Below are 22,019 nucleotides of genomic sequence, written 5' to 3'. Positions count from 1 at the left end.
TGCCTTGGCTCTTGTGTAACTAGGTTTTGTTCTGGTTCACAGTTCCTGTATGATCCAGGGAGTTTTGGATTCCGAAAAAAGGCACTCCTTTACATTGACAGCAGGTGGAATCAGATGGATGTGGCTGCCATTTTGATCTTTATAGTGGGTCTCGTTTGCAGGTTTGTGAACATTCCAGTTCAGTATTTTCACCTTTCATAGTCCTCATATTTTACTCCCTCGTGCTCTCTGCGATATCACAGTGAGATCATAATTCTCTTTCTGATTCTGAAATGGTAAAGTCTTTGTCATTGCTGAATCTGTGGAGAAACCAGTTTTTTAAATGTTTTTTATTTTCCAAGACCTTCACAAATCCAAAACAGTTTCACCCAAATGCATTCTCACAGACTGATGCAGTGCAAATCATGGGCATCTTCAAGGTTCTTTGGTAAGTTCAAATCAACCCTGCCAGTATCTGTCTAACTCCTGTGAAATTAACAATGACTCTGACAGGAAGTCAACAAGTTTCTTTTTTTTTTAAACTTTATTTATTCATTCAAAATACAGATAATAAGTAACATATATAACAATAAACAAAGCATGAACGTTATATTTTATATATATTAAAAAAAAGGAAATAAACCCCACCCCCCCCCTTTCAGCCAACTCTCCTAAGGAGAGCCATAAAGAAAAAAGAAAATAAAGAAAATTAAGCATACATATTAAAATATAGTCAATATAAATCAAAATGTAAATATTCTGAATATAACAACCACCTATTAATAAAAAAAACTATAGTTATCTGCGAAGCATATGTAATTTTTTCTATTATTAAACAATATTTCATCTCATTATGCCAAAAGTCTCAAATTTAATCATTTCAGGTAAAATCATGTTTTACCAAAGATTGAACTTGATAAAAATATGCTTACGCTTAATCGGACTGTTTAAACCCCGAACATTAAAAATAGCAAACTTCAACTTTGACATATCCACTAATATTACTAAAAACTAATAATATCAATATATAAAGACTCAGATCAACGTAAATAGGCCGTCCAATAGGAGAAAAATAAACCACAAATTAAAGTCTAAATAAAATGAAAATAAAAAAAAATAAAAAGAAAAAAAGAACCACTCAAAAAAAAACTACCCAAAGGTAGTAATCCTAAACAAAAGTTGGATGTGGATCACCCACCAGTGGCTGAAGACTAGTAGAACATAAAGCAAATTTCTCCCTCCCCAGCCAAACAAAGAATAACAATAAGATATCATAATGACTTAAAAAGAAAATAAAAATAAAAAAGTTCTTCTATTCATCCAAGAAATTCCAGACTCAGCGATGCCATTTCAAGGAAACGGACTCTTTCCATTCCCATTTCTGCCGTTTCTTCCATTTCCAGAACAACCAGACTTTTCTTTAGGAGACAATGGTGGACTACGTCTTTGTCCTCTTACATCTGGCAACGAGTCAGCAAAACTCATTACTTCACACTCATTCTCAAAAAACCGAGATTGAAAGTCTCCACAAAACACTGACGGATAGCGAAAAGTAGACTTATAACCTTTACGCCACAAAACTTCTTTAAGTGGATTAAATCCACGCTGATGCTGAATAACCTCTTGACTCAAATCAGGATAGAAAAAAACTCTACTATTCTGAATCATTAACGGAGCTTGTCGTTGTCTCGCATTTTGCACTGCTAAATGAAGTATCGTTTCTCTGTCCAAATAATTCAAACATCGAATTATCACAGGTCTCGGTGGTTGACCAGGCAGAGGTCTTCTTCTTAAGGCTCTATGAGCTCTTTCCAATACCAGACCTCCAGAGAAAAATTCCTGCCCCAGTATTTGTGGAATCCATTCGGTAAAATAAACAAAGAGGATCTTGATCTTCCATACCTTCTGGCAAACCAACAATCTCCACATTATTCCTTCTACTTTGATTCTCCAAATAATCTACTTTCCTCTATAACTCCCTCTCATGTTCTCGCAATTCTTTAACGGATTCTTCCACCTCCAACACTTTTTCTGTATTAGAAGCCAGTTGTTGTTGACATTTCAAAAAAGCAGCCTGAAATTGTTTAAAATCCTCACAAGATGCTTCCACATGTATTTTAACTGTATTCAGTTCCAAACTGAGCCTCTGAGACATTTCATTCAGCATAAGCTGAATGATAAGGCTTAGCTGTTTACATTGTAATTCAGAAAAGCTCAGCCCTGCTTTCTCTTGCGTAGTGGCAGCACCAGGTAACTGCAGCTCCTGATGCATCTCAACAACAGGCAGTTTAACAGTTTTACTGCGGGTCTGGACTCCCAGCAACGGCACCCCAACTTCCTCAGGGGGCTGACACTGTTCTCCCCCCGCAACCCGTTGTTGCTTCAAAAACTCACAAAAAAGACCAAAATATTCAGATTGGAGTATATCCTGGGGTATTTCAAGCAATGGAGTCCCATTAAAGTCCATTAAAGTCAGCAGGCTGCCAGAATCAGGATCCACATCGGGGGCACAAGCACCTTCCTCCTGAGAACAGGTAATTCCAGCGATGTCCTTCTCCTGGTGAGTAGTAGTTATTTTTTTTCAGTTTCCACAGGCAATCTCTGTGGTTTAGGCTTGAAAGAAAGCAAACCTGAAGTTGTAGCAGACTGTTTAGGCTCTAAATCTTCAACACTCCAAAAATGTAGTTTCTTCTGTACTTGAGGTTTAATCTTTTTACCATTAATAGCCATAACAATTCCTTGATACTTTAAACTAAGTTTAAAAAAATTTAAACCTGAAAACAAAGAGTTAAAAACGGGTTCTTAAAAGTCTGGCCAGAGAGGTCGAGATTACACATCTAGACTCTACGCCATCTTGCCACGCCCCCCAAGTCAACAAGTTTCTGAAGGTTCTCCACAAAGTCCATCCTTCACTGACAGGAAATCTTTCCTGGTCCTTTGATATTCATCCTCAAGTGTGCTCATCCATGGTTCACAGTTCTTCAGCTGAGTCTCATTGGTCATTGACAAGTCCTTGTTATTAAATTCTGTGCCTCTAATGAAGCCCAGCATCCCATAGATCTATGTAGGGAAAGTGTAACATCAGTGAACAATGCCAGACAATGTAATTTCTTACACCAATTATATCTCACACCTCAAGAATTACATGAAGGAAAATCAGGGATATTGGAAATGTGCATCAGGTGGGCTAGAAATTGGTACCTTTATACACTCCACATGAAGCTGTGCAAAGGTGAGATCCTTTTGGTTGGAATTATCAAATATACTAACTAGGATTACGGGAAAAGACTTCCTCCTGGATTTAGAGCTGTATTTATTGGGAAACCTAGAGAACGCGGGCAGATCATTAACTAAATTCCAAATTAAATTTGTAGATATTGCCCTGTCAGTAGCAAAAAAAATGCATTATGATCACTTGGAAGTCCGACTCCCCCTGCTCATCACTTGATGGACTACAGAGATGCACAACTGCGTGCCCATGAAGAAAATAACATGTAATTGAAGAAATAAGTACGATACTTTTGCCAAAATATGGCAACCTTATCTGGAGCACTTTGGTGCGCTGCTAGAACAGCTCCACAGTTCAAAAAAGCCGACAAAATACATAAAGACAACAGCAGTGAAGCAGCTCAAGGAGTGGACGTAGATTAGAGAGACTGTGAGTTCGCTGAAGTTCTCCTTTTCTGTTTGTTACTTTAATTGTTTTAGTTGATGCTTAATTTTCAAAGTTCTGGGGGGAGGGAAGGAAATTGTAAGTAAGCTGATATAGTGTTTGTATCGGAGAAGTGAATTATACTAAAAGAAAGTGTAAGTATGTTAAAAGAAATGTTTTTCAGATGTGATACTATGTTTTTGGAAAAATTTAAAAATAAAACTTTTTTTAAAAAAAAACTTTTGATCTGAACAATCACATTTTCATTCCTTTGATGAAATTAATGATTTTTATCTTCAGCTTCTCTGGAGAGCTTCACGCAGAGAAACCTCCCACAGGCTCCTGGTATTATGCAGAAAGCCAGGTGCATTTTCTCTGAAGTACTTGCTTGAATTCCAAATAACAATGAAGAACCAATTTGAGGCTCTACAAAACAGCAATGGGGAAAAGCTCAGAGACAGCATAACACAAGCAGCTCAAGAGGTGATCCCCAACCAACAGAAAAAAGCTAAAAGGAAATGGATGACAGAAAAAATTCTGAATCTTATGAACAAAGAAGAAAATGTAAGAAAAATGAAGAAACCTACGTATCTTGACGTGCACTGATTACAACCAAGTGCAAGGAAGCAAAAGAAATGTGGCTTAAGGACAAATGTGAGTTAATAAAGTAATTGCAACAACAGTAAACATGGGCACAACAAGATTGAAGAGGTCACAAATCGGAAGAAAAGTGGGGTAACAACAGGATATATAAAAACAAAAGACAGCTCTACAATTAAGGAAAAAGGAAAAATAATGCAAAAATGGTCAACAACCAAGACCAAGAGGACAACCTTGATATTGGCAACAACGAGAGCCCAGCATTAATGAAAGGAGAAGTGAACATACTATGAAGAAGATGCGAAAGATCAGATAACATTCCAATTGAACTATATGAAGCGCTAGAAGATTTTGGTGTTGAGAAATTAGCAATCACATTGAATAGGGTATATAACAGTGGCAAAGTACCAGAAGATCTTTTAAAGACAGTATTCATTGCCCTGCCAAAGAATTTAGGTGCAACAGAGAGTGGACAATGCAGAACAATTAGTTTAATGCATCACCTCACAAAAACTCGACCTAGAATCTTCCTGCTCAGAATAAGAAACAAAATCAAACCAGAGATCAGTGAAGAACAGGGCAGCTTTGTTACAGGCAAGGGAACATCAAACGCCACTTGTATTCTCAGGAATATTATCGAAAGGTCAGTAGAAGTACAAGGCCTATACTTCTGTTCATTGACTACACAAAAGCCTTTGACACAGTGATACACCAAGTCATCATAAAAATGCTTAAAGATATTAATATCAAAACAGAAAATATCTAAGAATAATCAGAAATCTCTACTGCACCCATATGGATAGACAGCGAGATTGGTGAATATCAGCCAATAAAGCGAGGAGTCAGACAGGATGGTGTTCCATCTCCAAACCTGTTCTCCCTGTACAGTGAAAACATCATGAGAACCATACAAGGCCTACCTGGAATAAGTATAGGAGGACACAATATCAACAACCTCTGCTATGCAGATGATACAGAACTGATAGCAAACAGTGAAGTAAATTTACAGAAATCAGTATCTGCCATCAACACAGAAAGTGAAAGACTTGACCTAACTTTAAACAAAAATAAAGCTGAAGTGTTGGTAATATTCCAACCTGATATTCCAAACTATCGGATCGTATTGGGAAATTAAATCCTGAAACAAGTTCACAACTTCAAGTAGCTTGGATCATGGGTAACATCTGATGGCAAATCTTTCCCTTGACCTTTACCAAATGTGAAATAGACATAAAAGCAAGAAAAGCAATGGCAAGAACAGCATTTGTAGAAATAGGTAACATTCTAACAAACAGGAAAATAGCAATGGACGTCCGCCTTAGAACTCTCAGGTGCTACGTTCTTCCTATTTTGATGTATGACTGTGAGTCATGGACCATCACAGATGCAAAGGAAAGAAAATCATTGCAGCAGAGATGTGGTTTCTCCGAAGAATGCTATGAATATATATAAACAGGATAACAAATGAAGAAGTTCTACAAAGAATGAAAACAAAACATGCATTGCTTAAAAGAATCTGGAGAGCTGGAAGGAAGAAGAAGCAGAGGCAGACACAGAATGAAAATGATAGAAGGATTAACACTGTGGTTAGAAACAGGGGAGGCAACAACTACAATTCAGAGGGTCAGAGACCGTGGTGGATGGAGAGACATGACCGCCCACACTGAACGGCAAGGCTCCTGAACTGAACTTACTATTCTTCATTGGCAAAATTCCTAAAATGATTAGAGACTGTGATCACACATTAGGCACAAATGAACAGATTCCACTCAGGATATTAAGGGGAGATGTCAGAGGTAAGGTTGTTACATAGAGAGTGGTGGGTGCCTGAAAAGCCTGATGGTTGAGGCTGGTGCAATTGGAACATTTAAGAGACTGTCAGATACTGATGTGGATCCAAGAGATATAGAGGGTTATGGGTGTAAGGGAGGGAAGGTTCAGATTGTGGTACAGTAGATTTCTGTAGCTTGGCACTACGTTGTGAGCTGAAGGATCTGTACTATGTGGGAATGTTCTGTGTTCCAAGACATACATTCCATTTCTTGCACTCCTCTGACATGGGGAGCTGAGCTCACACTTAATTTCCTGTTTTGCACAATTGTCATTTCAGGTGGTTTCCTGCAACTTTCCAACACGGAAGGATCATTTTGTGCTTGGATTACATCATTTATTGTTTAAGATTGATGCACATCTTCACTGTCAGTAAAACTCTTGGGCCAAAGATCATCATGCTGGAAATGATGGTGAGCTCTTATTGAACAATGCCTTCTTTGTCTTCCTGTCACCCTTATGAATATTAGTTTCCTGGTGATAGATAAAGTGGGTAACCCATTCAGAGCACTTCCCTAGGGATAAACACTATGGGAAACCCTCCTGCACAGTCATCATCTTTGGGGATAGACAAAGTAGGGTACCACAAAGACCCCATCCCTGGAGATAGACAAAGTTGGGAACCCACATAGACCCCATCCCTGGGGATAGACATAGTGGGGAACACAAGCAGTCCCTGCCCCTGGGATAAACACAGTGCAGAGCCCATGCCAACCCCATCCCTGAGGATAGGCACAATGGGGAACCCACAGAGACCCAATCCCTGGGGATAGACATAGTGGGGAACCCATGTGTCCTCATCCTGTCGCTCTTTAATCTGTTCTGTGACTGTTCTTACCTGTCCCGGGCCCCAGTCACTACTCTTACCAAATATTTCATTAATCTCTGACATAACATCTCTGCTCTTAAGTTCCAGGTCCTGGCTGATGAAGGCAAATATCCCTTCCTGTCATCCTATCCACTTATCCTGCCTCATTCACAGATCTGTGTACACCAGTGCCCCTCTGTTCATCAACATGTCCTACCATTCATTCTGACTGTCCCACCCTAATACAATCTTCCAATATGTGTCACAGTGTATGCTTACTTGCAGGGCCAAAGATATCACAGAATCATGACAAGTCATTCCAGAGGTGGACATAAAATAGCCAGAGGTCGTGGTTTAAACTGCTCCATAAAAAAGATGAAGTCCAAATAAGTTAAACTTAGAGCTGGAACCAGATTAAAGATCAGGTCCTCCAAAATCATAAGTTCTGGATTACTGTACTTCCAAAGTCGATTGCAATGAGATAGAAATCGGATAGATCAGATGAATATGTGGCTGAAGAGATGGTATAAGGAGGGGGCTTTAAATGTCTGTACCACTGTGACCTTCACTGGACAGTGTGTGACAGTACAATCTGAACACGTCCAGAATGGCTTTAATATCCTTGCAGAAAGATTTGGTTGTCCTGTTGGGGGGGTGGGGGGGGGGGGTGGTATTTCAGCTAATTTGGCTAAAGAATGAGACACAGTTGAGGAGTGGTGTGCATTTGGCAGGAAGGTACGGTCAAACAAATTAGGAAAATTGATGATTCAATCACAGAGTAGATAGAGCAGCCATGGAAGTTGATGCAGCCCACAGCCCAATACAAGGCTAAATTGCTCCTGTTTTAATGCAAGGAAATGAGTCGTAGTTAGGCAGATGAACTTGAGCATGAATCAATACATGAGAACATGATACTTGGTATCACACAACTCGATGAAAGGAATTGCAATACTGGAAACATTCCAGAGTCAAGAATCTTCTGGAAAGAGAGCCAAATTGTAAAGAGGATTTGGCATTGCAGCATTGATACCTGAGTAATAAGGGTGAATATCCTTGAAGATTTGTCAAACTCTGTCAGAAGGGGACAGCTGAACAATAAAAAGGGAGGGCCACTGCTGTGTTTGTACTCCAGGCGTCCTAATAGCATGTGGAAGACAGAGGAGCAGATCTATCACCAAATTAATCCCTTAAACCAAAGTACACTGGTCTTGGCACCTCTGCCATGGGAAAAGGTCCCTTGAGAAGAACCCCTCATAGACACAGCCCCACACCAGCCTCCACTACTCGAAGGAGAACAATCCCTGCCTATCCAGATGTTGAAAGATTAAGCATCCATGATGTGATTAGCTGGTTGGGACCAAGAAACTAGAAACTGTCAAAATAGCTGAGGGTGTCAATGTCATCAATTCTGTGAGTCTGCACAAGTATCCATTGACATTAACCCTCTATAAATTTGGGTTTTATTCTCTTCTCATTTCCACCTAGATTCTACCATCTACACACCAGGGTCAATTCACAATGGCCAGATAGCCCACCAGCTTCCACATTTTGGATGTGGGCAGTGATCGGAGCACCCGGGAAGTCCATGAAATCTCATGGGGACTGCGTAAATTCCGTTCCTCGGTCTCGAAGGTCAGGATTGAATCCCCTACCTTGGAGCCATGAGGTAGCACTCTTTTGGTGGCACCTCACCTGGATATAGGGTTACAATGGGAAGGAACTAGAGCAGGGAAGAAAGAAAGGAGTCAAGGTTGGAAAAAATAAGTTAGTTAGGGCAAAAGCAGGTTGAAGAGGTGGGGCTGCCAGATAGCCTTGCCTGTGGATCTTGGGGCTAGTCTTCCTCTCAGGAAAGTATCTCCAAAGAAGTGTGTGGAATACAGATCACAGGAAGGAAGGCAGTGTTGGACATTAACAGACTACATTCCAATAATCACATTTTTTAAAGATGGAACTGCCATGTGTGATTGCTCAGAGATTGTGAAATCTGACAGATGCTGGCACAGATAGAAAACAGGAGGAGGCCACTACACTCATCAAGCCTGCTCCTCCAATCAATCCAGTCATGGATAAGCTCACAAACAATTTTTCCAATTCCATCAGATGTTCCTCCCATGTGCCACTTTTTGTGACCAAGTCATCAATATAAGCTTCTGTATGCTTTAAACCTTGGATTACTGAATTTATCATCCTTTGGAATGTCACAGGGCATTTTTCATGCCATAAGGTAGCACACTATATTTGTAGAAGCCTGATAGTGTCACAAATGCAGAAATATCCCTTCTCTCTGTTAGTGGCACACACCAGTAATCTTAGTAAGAAATTTAGCTTTTCCAATTTTATCAATATAATCATCATTTCTAGAAATAGGATAAGCATCTGTTTTAGTTACTGAATAACCTTCCTGTAGTCTGTACAGAACCTAACTGTTCCATCTGGTTTCGGTACCAGAACACAAGGAGAACTCCAATCTGAGTTTGATGGTCTAATAATTTCATTTCTCAACATATATTCCACCTCCTGATCCATGATTTTACTCTTCTGAATGTTTATTTGATAGGGGTGTTGTTTTATGGGACTTGCTTCACCCACATCCACCTCATGACAAATCACTGATGTCCTCTTTGGCACATCAGGAAACAAATATGAATATTTCAAAAGCCATTGCTTCAACTGGTTCTGTTCTGGTAATTTAAGATGGCCTAACTTTTCTTTCAAATTTTCCAAAATTGTTGAATTAGACAGGCACACAGGAACTATGGGTTCTTTAAGGTTACCCTCACAAGATTCTGTTCCATGATTTTATAATCCATAACTTCATCAACTGTCAACAACCTCTGATTCAAACTATTCTCCACTACCTTTTTCCTCATAGTAAGGTTTCAACATGATGATATGACAAACCTGAGTTTTATTCCTACAATCTGTAGTATTTACCACATAGTTAACATCATTCAGTTTTGATTTCACTTCGTATGGTCCAGAACATTTTGCTCTAAGAGGATTGTCATGTGTTGGGAATAAATTAACACTGTATTTCCTGGCTTAAAACTCTTCACGAGTCTTCCTATCACATAATCACTTCATTTTACCCTGATCCATTTTTACATTCTCTTGAGTCAAACTCCACACTTTTTAAAAAATCGATCCTTAAACTTAGAAACATGATCCTGCAAGTCCAACTGCACATCCTCATTAACCCACTGTTATTTTAACAACATTAAAGGTCCTCTAACCTGATCTCCAAACATAATTTCAGAAGGGCTGAAACCTAATGAATCCTGCACTGGCACTCTTGCTGCAAATAACAGTCCTAATCCTTTCCAATCTCCAGAGTATAAATCATCATCAGATTATTAAGAGTAGAGTGAAATCCCTGAGTTTCAGGATGGTACACAGATAAAGTGATCTGTTTAATTCCCAGCTCATAAATCAACTGCTGAAACAGTCCTGACATGGCATTATTCTGGCTCTCTTTAGGTAACCCAAAAACTGAAAAATTTTTGTGATGCCTTTACCACTGTTTTTCCTTTGATATTCCTCAGTGGTATAGCTTCTGGAAATCTGGGCGCCATACACATAATTGTTAACAAGTACTGATTTCCAGCTTTTGTTTTAGGTAGGAGACCCACACAATCCACAATAGCTCCAGTGAAAGGTTCCCCAACAACAGGAATAGGCTGTAAGAGATCTACCGGAGGACCCTGGTTAGGTTTCCCTTCAACCTGACAAAGGCGACGTGTCAAGCAATAGTTTATAATGTTCTCCCTCAGACCAGGCCAGAAAAATTGTTTCAAAATTTTATTCATGGTCTTCTTTACACCTAGATGACCACCCAATGGTGTACTATGGGCCAAATTTTAAATTTCATCCCAGTAAGCTTTAGGAATGACCATCTGATCAATCTCCACCCACGCTTCATTTGTAGGGATATCATAAGGTCTCCATTTCATCATTAACAATTCACCCTTCCAGTAATATCCACAGGGCATTTCCTTAATCTCCTCCTCATTCACAGCCTTCTCACTCAAATAAGTGAGATCAGACTTTTTTCTTTTGCTGCTCAATTAACTGTTTCCTTGACAAAGATAAATCCTGACTCAAATTTAACCTGCTCTTTCTAGACTATTCCAGAACTACTAGGCAAGTCTCTATCAACTGGACCTTCCTCTACTCTCATAATTTTCTTAGACAAAGACCTTATCACAGCAAATGCAATCTTCATCAACCTTATCCTTACTTGGCTTATTTGTTCATCTCAACACTGACCCAACTTTATCATCCGCCAAATCATTCTCTTGTAAGAGTGAGACTCTCGCATGGGTAACTTTGAAATAACTCCCACTACAACCGGTCCTTTAACTAATTCTGAATTCAACACTATTTTGTGCAGCACTGTTGATTCTACCTCTTCTCCAACACCTCTAATCAAAGTAATCTCTCCTGTGTCCGTCCTTTGATCAAGAGTTAAAACCTTCTCCAACAAAAGTGACTGGGCAGCCCCAGTATCACTGAAAATTTTAACTGGCACTTGGAAATCAAGTCCTCTGACACAAAAGGTTTGAATACATCCATAGCATCCTTACCAGGTATGGAACCTCTGTTCTCATTAAATTCAACTGTCTGGTAATATCCTTTTTTCTTTTTCAACACTAAACAATTTGCAAGAACATGACCAAAAATGACAGACAAATCCTGAAATTCTGTCCTTTTCTACTTTATCTTCATCTTTTCTCTTAATATTCTCTCCAGGCATAATTTCAGGTTTACTGCTCTGCTCCACATTAACCTTCTGAAAAGGCCTACTATGGTGAATTTTGTTTTTGTGAATCAGGGTGTATTCATCTGCTAACCTAGCCATTTGCTGTCATATCCACATGTCCTTCTCATCCAGGTATAATTTGATCATTGGGTACACATCTTTTCATTGCCTCAATTAATATTAATTTTCTTAAACAGTTGAAATCATTATTTATTTCTTTTGAGGCGCACCAACAGTCAAAACATACAGATTTTCCTCGTGTAAAATCCATATGATTGGTTCCATCCTTTCACTAAATTCCTTAATTTTTTCTATATGTTTCTAGAACCAACTCATAAGCTTTCAATACTGCTTGTCTCATAATTTGCCACCTGTTCTGCAGTCAAACTAGAGTATGCCAGTTGTGCTTTTCCCTTTATTACATTTTGGAGCACAAGAGGGCCACTTTTCTTTTGGCCAGCATGAGATCTGGGCAATCTTTTCAAAAAGCTGAAAATATATATCTATATCTCTCTCATTGAAAGGTGGAACTAGATTAACCTCTCTACTAGCCACAAATGTCTCTCCAGGAGTTGTAGCTTCAGTTCTCTTGCCTCCCTCCATATCAAGTTTTTAATTCAAACCATCTCTTTCCTTCAGCTTGTTCCAACTCATATTTCCTCTGTTTTTCAGCTTCCTCCCTCCATTTTTCAGCTTTGTCTGCCTCATCTTTGTGTTTCTGCAATTCAAACTCCCGCTTCTCTCTTTCTTCATCCAACTTCTGTTTCTCTCTCTCTCCATCCAACTTCTATTTTTCCAAGTTCATTGGATTTCAAAAGATTTATCCCCAAGAAAATGGTCTGTTTTTCTCTTCAAATATTCCCTTATTATATAATATTTCACTAATTCTCTGTATTTCTATTTTCCTCATAAAACCCTTGTCTTCAGCCAGCTCTAATTCCCTAGCAATGACCATCCATTCCTATTTTCTTTTTCTTTGTAGCTCTGCAGGTGATGATTATACCAAAGATCCATTCCTGCTGTTTTTCCACACACACAAGCTTTGAATTAGCTTGGAAAAACAATTTACTAATAAATCACAAAAACTCCTAAGTTTTAAGATCCCACACTCCAAATGTTTCTTTTTTTTAAAACTTTATTTAAAGATTTTATCACATGAATAAAACAGAAAAAATTACATTTAAAGAAAAATGAAAAATAAAGTAATTATTACAACACAACATTAATGACATAACTTAGATTAGTCTAACCCCCCCCCCCCCATATATACGGCCACTGAAAAAAATTTATATATATTAAAAAAACCACCCCTCCCCCAAAAATAAAGAGTGAAGAATTAATAAAGTTAATATATATATAAAAAAACTCACAGACAAACAAAAAGAAAAATAACAAGTAAAAATACTAATAAAAAAAAGTTATCAAATCTAAAATATCACACATAAAACATATTTAAGTCAAACTTAATTACATGTACTTAACAAATGGAGTCCACTTCAGCTAAAAGACATCCTATCTTGAATTGAAAAGAATATCTTTTCCATAATTAAACAAGACTTCATCTCTAAATACCACCTATCTAAGATTAGCATATTTCTATCTTTCCAAGTAAGCGCTATACATTTCTTGGCCACCACTAAGGCTAAATAAATACAAGAAATCTAATAATCAATTAAGCCTAAATCAATTAATGATTGCATATTCCCTAATAAAAATATATCAGGATCTAATACAACATAGATATTATATAAACTATTAAAAATAGATTGAATACCTTTCCAAAACTGTTGCAATCAATCACAAATCCAAACAGTATGTGTGTAAAAAAACAAGTTGATTATTATATAATGGCTTAATTACTCTTGAATACTTGTCCAATAGAGGCTCCAATACCACATTTAAATCTCCCCCAATCATCACATTAGAATTTACTTATCCAAATAATAAAGACATATCCACAACAAAAGCTGTATCCTCAACATTTGGAGCATAAACATCAAGCAAAGTCCAAGCCTCGTTAAAGATTGTACAATTCATTTTTAATAATCTTCCACCATCTTTCTCTTCATTCTGTAACTGAAATAGTAGATTCTTGTACATCAAAATTGCCACTCCTTTTGCCTTTGAATTAAATGAAGAGTAATAAAAAAAAACTTATCCAATCCATTCACGTTTAAGTTTCACATGTTCCTTATCTGTTAATTAAGTTTCCTGGAAAAAAAAAGCCACATCAACTTTTACTTTTTTTAAGTAAACAAGTATTTTCTTACACTTAATAAGATTATTTAAACCCTGGACATTAAAAAAAAACTTTAGTTTAGACCTTTCTTACAACCACACAACAAGAAAAAAAAAGAAAAAAAAACACCTAGGAAAGAAAAAAAAGACCCCCTTCCCTTACCCCCTCTTAAAACTATAACAAAAAAAAAGAAATTATTTTTTAAAAAAATAATAAAAAGAAACTTCACTCCTTAATCCAAAAATTAATTAAAAAAAACAGGTAAGAGGTTACAGCTACCTCCTCCTGTCTAAACCGCACAATGCGGTAACTCCCACAAAATATTGGGTGTGAGATAACTCACACGTAGCTGACGACTTCTGGAAAATAATGCCCACTCAGTTCCCTCTCCTAACTCCCATTTCACATTAAACTATCATCATTATTTAAATCTTCTCGAGAAAAAAAAAAATTCTTTTTTTAAATTTTTTAATCAGCTTTGTCACTCCGACCGCCATTGCTTCCATTTCTTCTTGAAATTCGATTCCCATCTTGTGTCTCTACTCTCTTTGGAGACCGTGGAGGACTACGTCGTTCCTGGAATTGCGTGATTGGTAACAATTGAGCAAAGTCCATAGCTTCTTTAGGGTTATCAAAAATTTTTGGCTGACATCCATCCTGGAAAATCTTCAAATCTAAATGTTGCTTTATATCCTAAATGTTGCTTTATATCCTTTTTTCCATAACACTTCTTTCACAAGATTAAATTCACGTCGTTGAGACATAACTTCTTGACTCAAATCCGGATAAAAAAAACACGATTGTTCTGGACCATCAAAGGAGATCTACTTTGTATGCATTTCTAATAGCCACACGTAAAATTGTCTCTCTAACATAATAGTTTAAACAACGAACCAGAACAGGTCTTGGATTCTGTCCTGAAAAAGACTTTCTTCTCAAAACTCTATGAGCACGTTCCAATATTAAGCCCTCCGGGAACTTATCTTGTCCTAACACTTGTGGAATCCATTCGGTAAAAAATTTTCTTGGATCTGGTCCTTCTATATCTTCTGGCAAACCAACAATTTTTACGTTGTTCCGTCTAGACTGATTCTCCAAATAGTCAACCTTTTTCGCTAAATTTTTATTCTGGATTTGTAAAGTTTCAATTGTTTTATTTACGTCTTGTATTTGATCTTGTACCTCAACTATACCTTGGTTACAAACATCAAGTCTTTCATTCATTTCAAGCTTAAAAGCTCCATAATCAACCATCTGTTGAGTATTAATATCAACCAAGGTATTAAGCTTAGTATTAACTTGAACCAAAAATTTACCTATCTCTTTGATTGAAGAAGATAACTTAAATTCAAGATTCTTGATAAGCATATCAACTGGAATAGATTCAGGCAAAGCAGGATCCTGCTGTTTCTGAATAACCAGAGGGTCTTCTAATCCTTCCCTTAGTTTAACTGCTTTTCTTGCAGTATGACTACATGTAGAAACCCCTGCCACAACCTCCTCAGCAGTATCAGAAGACTGATAGTCAGGGTTATCCTTAACCCATATTACATCAAAAGCCTTCATTACATCAAGCTCTGTTGAAGTCTTCATAACTGGTGGTGCATTTCGCAGCGCCACCGCTACATCAATCGGTGGACGTCTCTTTAAAGTCGAGTCTTCAGCTGGCGGCGTCCCAGCTGTTTCAAGTGTCAAAAGTTCAGTGACAGCGCTCATAGTGGGCGTTGATTGAAATACACGCGCCTGGCTAGCCCTTTGTTCCAAAGGCTGCCGGGCGCCATTTTTAAAGAGCCCTACCGGTACAAAGCGGAGCTCCTTTGCCGAAACCTGCACTTCTCCTCTTGGATCCATTCCACGCTGAGTCCTGGCTTCTTGTAAACAGGTAGGCTCAGATAACTTCGGAAAATGTAATTTCTTAGCGATCTGTTGCCGTTTTCTTTTACTTTTTTTCAACAATTGTACCATTAGAAGCTAGTTCAACACCTCTAACTATTTATAAATTTTTTGGAAAGTTTTAACGGGCACTTATAGACAAAACAATAACAAAGAGTCAGGAGAGGACTGGAAGGCACGTCTATTCCTTACACCATCTTGCCACGCCCCCCACTCCAAATGTTTCAATCCAAAACAGGTGAGCCCCATTTGTTACGAGCCCAGATGACTCCAAAAACCAGCAGCAAGAGAAATTCACCAAGAGAATGGTTACTTTAAAAAAGAAGTCTTTCATTTTCTTCAAACATAATAATGTCAGTATTTAACTTGTTACTATTAACTTAACCCCCTTCTAATTCTAACCGCACGTGTATGTAATGTTTACGTGTTCAGGAAAATTCTTTGTTTCACTGTCCAAATATTCATTTTTCATTTCTCCAAGTTCACTGGTATCAGACAATTTTCATACTGTGCACAGAATTTAATATTTATGATCTTCATCAGGCTCTGGTGCTTTAACTTAAAATGTTACCGCAAAGGAAGGTCTTTGGTGGTTTCAGAGAGGGATACTCATTGTTGGTTGTGTTAGAAACAGAATTACCTTTAAAGAAATTGCTCGAGACAAAAATTGAGAACAAAGAACATTTATTATAACAACAATGCAAAGTTGGGTGTTTCCCCTTACCCTGGGAATACACACATACACTGGGGCTCACCCAACTTTTATACAGTAAATTTCAGTATCAGAATACCCTCCCCCTTACATTCTTCTGCCCCCTGGATGAGTTTGGCATAGGCAATCCTTCCTGCCTATGTGCAGTTTCAGTATACTTGGAGGACCAGGGGATATCCTGTCGGTGTCCCTTCATGTTATTGTCCTTATTCACACCTTCCTGATTCTCAGCTACAGTCTCTTGGTATGCAGAGTTGGCTCATCCTGTCTAGGGTTGACTAATTTAATATGTATAACTTTGTAAATCTGTGTAAGGTTAACTAATTAGATATGTAGAACTTGGCACTTCTGTCTAGGGCTAGGAGTCCTTATCTATTCAGACTACCTCAACTTCCTACATTCTATTGTTTCTTACCGCTCCTTATCTTATTCTTATGGTGGCTCATTGATCTTGTCACAAAGACTAGAAGATTCTTATGTTAATCATGCTGACTCTGCTTTCCTGCATCCTAATTCCCAAGCTCATCCTGTTTGTACTGGTTACAGCCATTAACTGATGTATGAATTTTAGTTTCCTTCATGTTCATAATTTTAGATCAGTTTTCCCATCTCTCACAATCCTCACTTTTCTTTTAGATCAGTAATACTGATCTTTCACCATGATCAGTGTTACTGATCTTAGGTTACTGGTCTCAATGGTACTAATCCCCCCCCCCCCCCATCCTCACTTTTCTTTTAGATCAGTAAACGAGCCTGCAGCTGACGTGGACATTTACCCCCTCCATAAATCTTCGTCCGCGAAGCCAAGCCAAAGAGAAAAGACTGATGCTGTAAAGTGTAAGGTGTTGTTTTTCCCAGCTGGTCAATAACCGAATTGCAGTCATTAGAGAGTTAAGGTTTTGGGGTGTAGTGTTCTGACGAAGGGTTCGATGAATTTAAAGTCTTTAGATAGGGGAGCACCATAAAGGTCAGAGTAGCGAGTCCAGCTGCTATTAGGGTTGTGAGTATCAGGCTCCAGTTCTCAGTAAAGAGTCTAGACCATCCCACATCAGTCCGAGGTTGCCAAGTCTGAACATGGGCATGGGCAGATTCTTGTTGAAGTCCTGAAGCAGTGTTTTTAACTGCCCGACTGTTGTAAGCATTGTCCTGAAGAAGTCTGTGAGAAACGCTGCCTTCAGCAGCGAACGAGTCCTGAAGAAGTCTCTGAGAAACGCTGCCTTCAGCAGCGAACGAATAGTCGAGAGTCAGGCGGTTCCGTTGAATTGTGGCTCGTATCTGCCGTTCCTCTTCAGCCCCGAACCCTAGGGCCACCGATCTCCGAAGGCTGTCTGGAGTCTGATATTGAAATGCCAAGCAGCTTTAGAGTACTGTAGCAGCTCATGTTGTTTGTAACTGGTGCTCCCCTTCACGGGGTGGTGTTTGTGATGAGAAGAGACCAAGCTGGGGGGGATTGTTTCTTGTGATTTAACCTGTGTGTTGCAGCTTGCCTGTTAAGCTTAGTCCGAGTATCAGTGAGGTTGTGAGTAGAAGCCAATGTGTGTGAATGAGAACATGTATTCTCTCCCTGTGTGCGAAATGTACATTGATTAGTAACATTCAGTGTGTCTATGTCAAACCATCTCCGTTGTGCTAGAGGTTTAGAAATCCTGTCGTCAATACCTATGTAGGCTGTAAACTGACTATAGCTGCTCTGTTCCCCTGGTCCGTATTGGAATGCCTTATGAAAACATATCTGTCTGAAATCTATGCCCTGTCTACACTGTAAAGTAGCACAATTGTAACCTCTGCTGCCCCTATTCCAGGAGGACTTAAAACATAGCGAGTAATTAAGTGACATCAACAGTTAAAAAAAAAACAATACAACAATAAATGTAACATTACGGCACTTTGTCGCGGCGCAGTGTAAGTTTCAGGTCTGAAGGATGAGGAACTGCACGCCAGGTTGAGGGTTGAGTCTGTGCGTCGTGATGTTGTGGTTCGGAAGCTGGTTTGATTCTTTGAATGTGGGTCCAGCCTATTTCTCTTATTCGTACGGCGGTGTCTGTAATTAAAAGTACACAGTAGGGACCATTCCAGGCGGGTTTCAGTTGGTGATGTTGGCATGCTTTTACATATAACCAATCAATAGATTTAATAAAATGAATAACAATCTGACTTTTCTTTGTGTTAGTGTAAAAATTGTAAAATGAAACACAAACCATATTTCCATGGGTTTTGAATATGTTAGACCTTATTAAAATGCAGTTGGAGCTGTTTGTCTGTATGGGGCAACAACCCTCCAATTTGTTAGAGTGAGTACATAACAGACATTGCAGCACAAGAGCCCCTGCGAGAGAACTTGAAACATATTCAACCTTTAGTTCTGCCTTAAGTACACAATTAGCCATAATAATTCGGCGAGTGATATTAACTGTATTCTAAATGAATTTATTTTAAAATAGCCGAGTGGGAATAAGACATGTCTTTGTCACTGCCGACGGCAACGAATTTGACGATTATTTAACATCGCTATTGTAATTTTAAAATTAAATGCCTTGTGCCACAGCTCATAAGAGCTGGCCTTATTTAAAACAGTCTGTAAAATCGGCACCAAAAAAATTTAAAAGATGTTCTTATGAAGAGTGCACACACAATCATTTAAGTACAGGCTAGTTTCTATTATATTCCACTTAAAAGTTCTGCTGCATGAATCCTGGAACTTGTGGAGTCATTAGTGAATCAAGAAATATTGGTGCCATGCCAATCTCATTCTAACATGCCAATTTCTCCAGTCCTTAAGTCAAGATGTACTGAATAGCATCTGGTACAAGATCTGTGAGTAATTAATGATATTATTATTCCTATGCACCCAATTGTTCTGAACGATGACACCAATTTAAATCATATTTCACCTATTGCAGTACTCACACACCACCATAGACCAGTTCGCAGGTTTATTTCTCCATTAAGCTGAATCCAGTCGCGCAGGGTTTACCTCCGTGATTATTTACAATGTAACTTCCGCACGACTGGATTTAAATATAAACCTGATGAATGGGGGGAAAGTTATCATGAATTAAGTAACAGCGGCAATACAGAGAAATTGTGCTGAGGCATTAATTTCACTCCGGAGGAAAATGCACCAGAGAAATTAATGATTGAACTTATGGGAATCACCAGAGGTATCTTTATTCACCAGAGGTGGGTGATCTTTAAACTCACGGACCTTGACTGCTGAATGTGTAGAAGGAATGTACTAAATCTATTGATAGGGCTCCATACCTCTAACTGCAAGACAAGAGGCTGAAGCCTCAATTTCAAGTGCCACAGTGCACTTAAATGGACATGCACACTCCCCCTTCAACTGGCTGATCCAGCCACTTTACACATCAGATCCTTTCTTTATCTCGCATACACTTAAAGTTAAGATGTATAGAACTCACCCTATTTGCGCAAACATTTCTCCCTGCAAATGTTATAACATCACTCAACTCTCAGGTACTCCCTGTGCAAAATCACATTTGAATACAATTTATTTCATAAATTGGAATTAACTGGTAGTTAAATTCGCTCATTCTACAGTATTGATAAACGATCATTTATGACATTTAAATTTTAGCATGAATTTTAATCAATATTGGTCAGTGACTGAAGTGGGAAGTCGTGATTTATGAAATTATCTCTGGTCTCTACTCTCCCACTCCCGGCATTTCTCCCAACGTCCAGGAGCTGGCACACAGTCCCTGCCTTTTTCATGTTACTCATCTACTATTCCTTTAACTGCTTGCATTAAAATTTTCGCCTTTCCTTTCTGCTTATCCTCAGACCTCTGGACAAATGCTTTCTGTGCAATCTGTAGTAGCTGGGTAATTCCTTGCTCATGCCAATTTTCCGTTTTTTGTAATTTTCTTCTAATGTCTGGGGCTGAGTTGGTAACAAAACCTGTTAGTACCAATTGTTCCCCTGCTGGGGATTCTATGTCGAGACCCCCATATTGTATATATATTTGGACCCAAAAATTGGTCTAACTGTTCGGCGCATCCCTGGGGATCTTCTATCAGGGAGATCAGTTCTTTCTTAAAGTTACGCACTTCAGTACTGATCAGGGGCACATTTACGAAACCGAGACCCTCTCCTACGGGAACTTCCCGCAGGGGTCGCATCCAGTTGGTTTCTGGCTTATTAGGTCTGGGTTCCTGCTCCCTGGGAGATGGATTGGGGGGTTCTGCCCTTTCTTCCTGAAGAGTCTCACACTTCTAAATTTACGTTTCCTCTCTCTCCTGTCAACGGAGGTGGTAATCGAGTGCTTTGTGAGCGAGTCATCATACCACTCCTGCTCTCTTCTCTCTTCTCTAGTGGTGGGGGAGGTGCAGAAGGGTAGGTTATAGGAGGGGGAGGAAAGATAGGAGCCGGCATAGGAGGAACATAAGGTGGAGGGAGGGAATGTAAGCACATCCCACCCTTGTGGTTCAGGGACAAAAGGTTCCTCCTCTCTCTTGTCCTTGTACTCTTTTTCTTTCAAAACCAATTGATCACACGATCCCCTAAGCCAGCAGGCTGCATATTCCCTGCTCTCTAGGTTATCTCTCTGGTTTTGATAGAGCCAGATGTTCAAAGCTTGACACATCCAGTCATCCTCGGATCTGAGCTTTGGCCAGTACACAGAGCTCCCTTTAATCGGGTATTTAACCCATTCTCTACAACAATACCTGACCATGGTCAGTTTGTCCTTTCCACGGGTCCTTCCCGTGCCCCACTCAGATAACATCAACCCAAGCAGGCTGCATGTAGTTATCTGATTCTCACATCCTTTACCAGGACTCTCTTCCTTGCTACCCATACTTCCCATACTGATAGGCAAGTAAAATTCCTCTTACCGGGTGCCAGTAGCAAGGCTCTAGCGCGCTTTCTTAACGTTCTTCCGTCGTTTGTTCTCAATGCCTCTTCTCGGATATCACTCTCTTCTTCCACTGACCAGCCACCCGTCGTCCGTGAGTCCAGCTGAATCAGCTGGGGTGCACCTCCTCTCGTCGTCGGGCACTCTGTCAGTGGAGGGAGTGTGATCCCGGACGAGCCCCCATTTGTTAGAAACAGAATGACCTTTAAAGAAATTGCTTGAGACAAAAATTGAGAACAAAGAACATTTATTATAACAACAATGCAAAGTTGGTGCTTCCCCTTACCCTGGGAATACACACATACACTGGGGCTCACCCAACTTTTATACAGTAAATGTCAGTATCAGAATACCCTCCCCCTTACATTCTTCTGCCCCCTGGATGGGTTTGGCATAGGCAATCCTTCCTGCCTACGTGCAGTTTCAGTATACTTGGAGGACCAGGGGGTATCCTGTCGGTGTCCCTTCATGTTATTGTCCTTATTCACACCTTCCTGATTCTCGGAGCTACAGTCTCTTGGTATGCAGAGTTGGCTCATCCTGTCTAGGGTTGACTAATTTAATATGTATAACTTTGTAAATCTGTGTAAGGTTAATAATTAGATATGTAGAACTTGGCACTTCTGTCTAGGGCTAGGAGACCCTTATCTGATTCAGACTACCTCAACTTC

At 39.2% G+C, this 22,019-nt stretch overlaps 1 protein-coding gene across 2 annotated transcripts in view; it reads left to right on the top strand.

The window, feature by feature from the left end:
* trpm2 (transient receptor potential cation channel, subfamily M, member 2) overlaps positions 1–22,019 on the top strand; it is a 166,324-nt gene that overhangs the window by 95,130 nt on the left and 49,175 nt on the right. For both annotated transcript variants that reach the window (XM_069934075.1, XM_069934074.1), the window contains 2 exons: positions 43–161; positions 6,342–6,474. In XM_069934075.1, the coding sequence (XP_069790176.1) occupies positions 43–161; positions 6,342–6,474 (252 nt within the window). The remainder of the gene's footprint in view (positions 1–42; positions 162–6,341; positions 6,475–22,019) is intronic.

This window comes from Narcine bancroftii, chromosome 4 (assembly GCF_036971445.1).
Source record: "Narcine bancroftii isolate sNarBan1 chromosome 4, sNarBan1.hap1, whole genome shotgun sequence".
Classification (NCBI taxonomy): domain Eukaryota; kingdom Metazoa; phylum Chordata; class Chondrichthyes; order Torpediniformes; family Narcinidae; genus Narcine; species Narcine bancroftii.
This window is presented reverse-complemented; position numbering and strand designations above follow the sequence as displayed.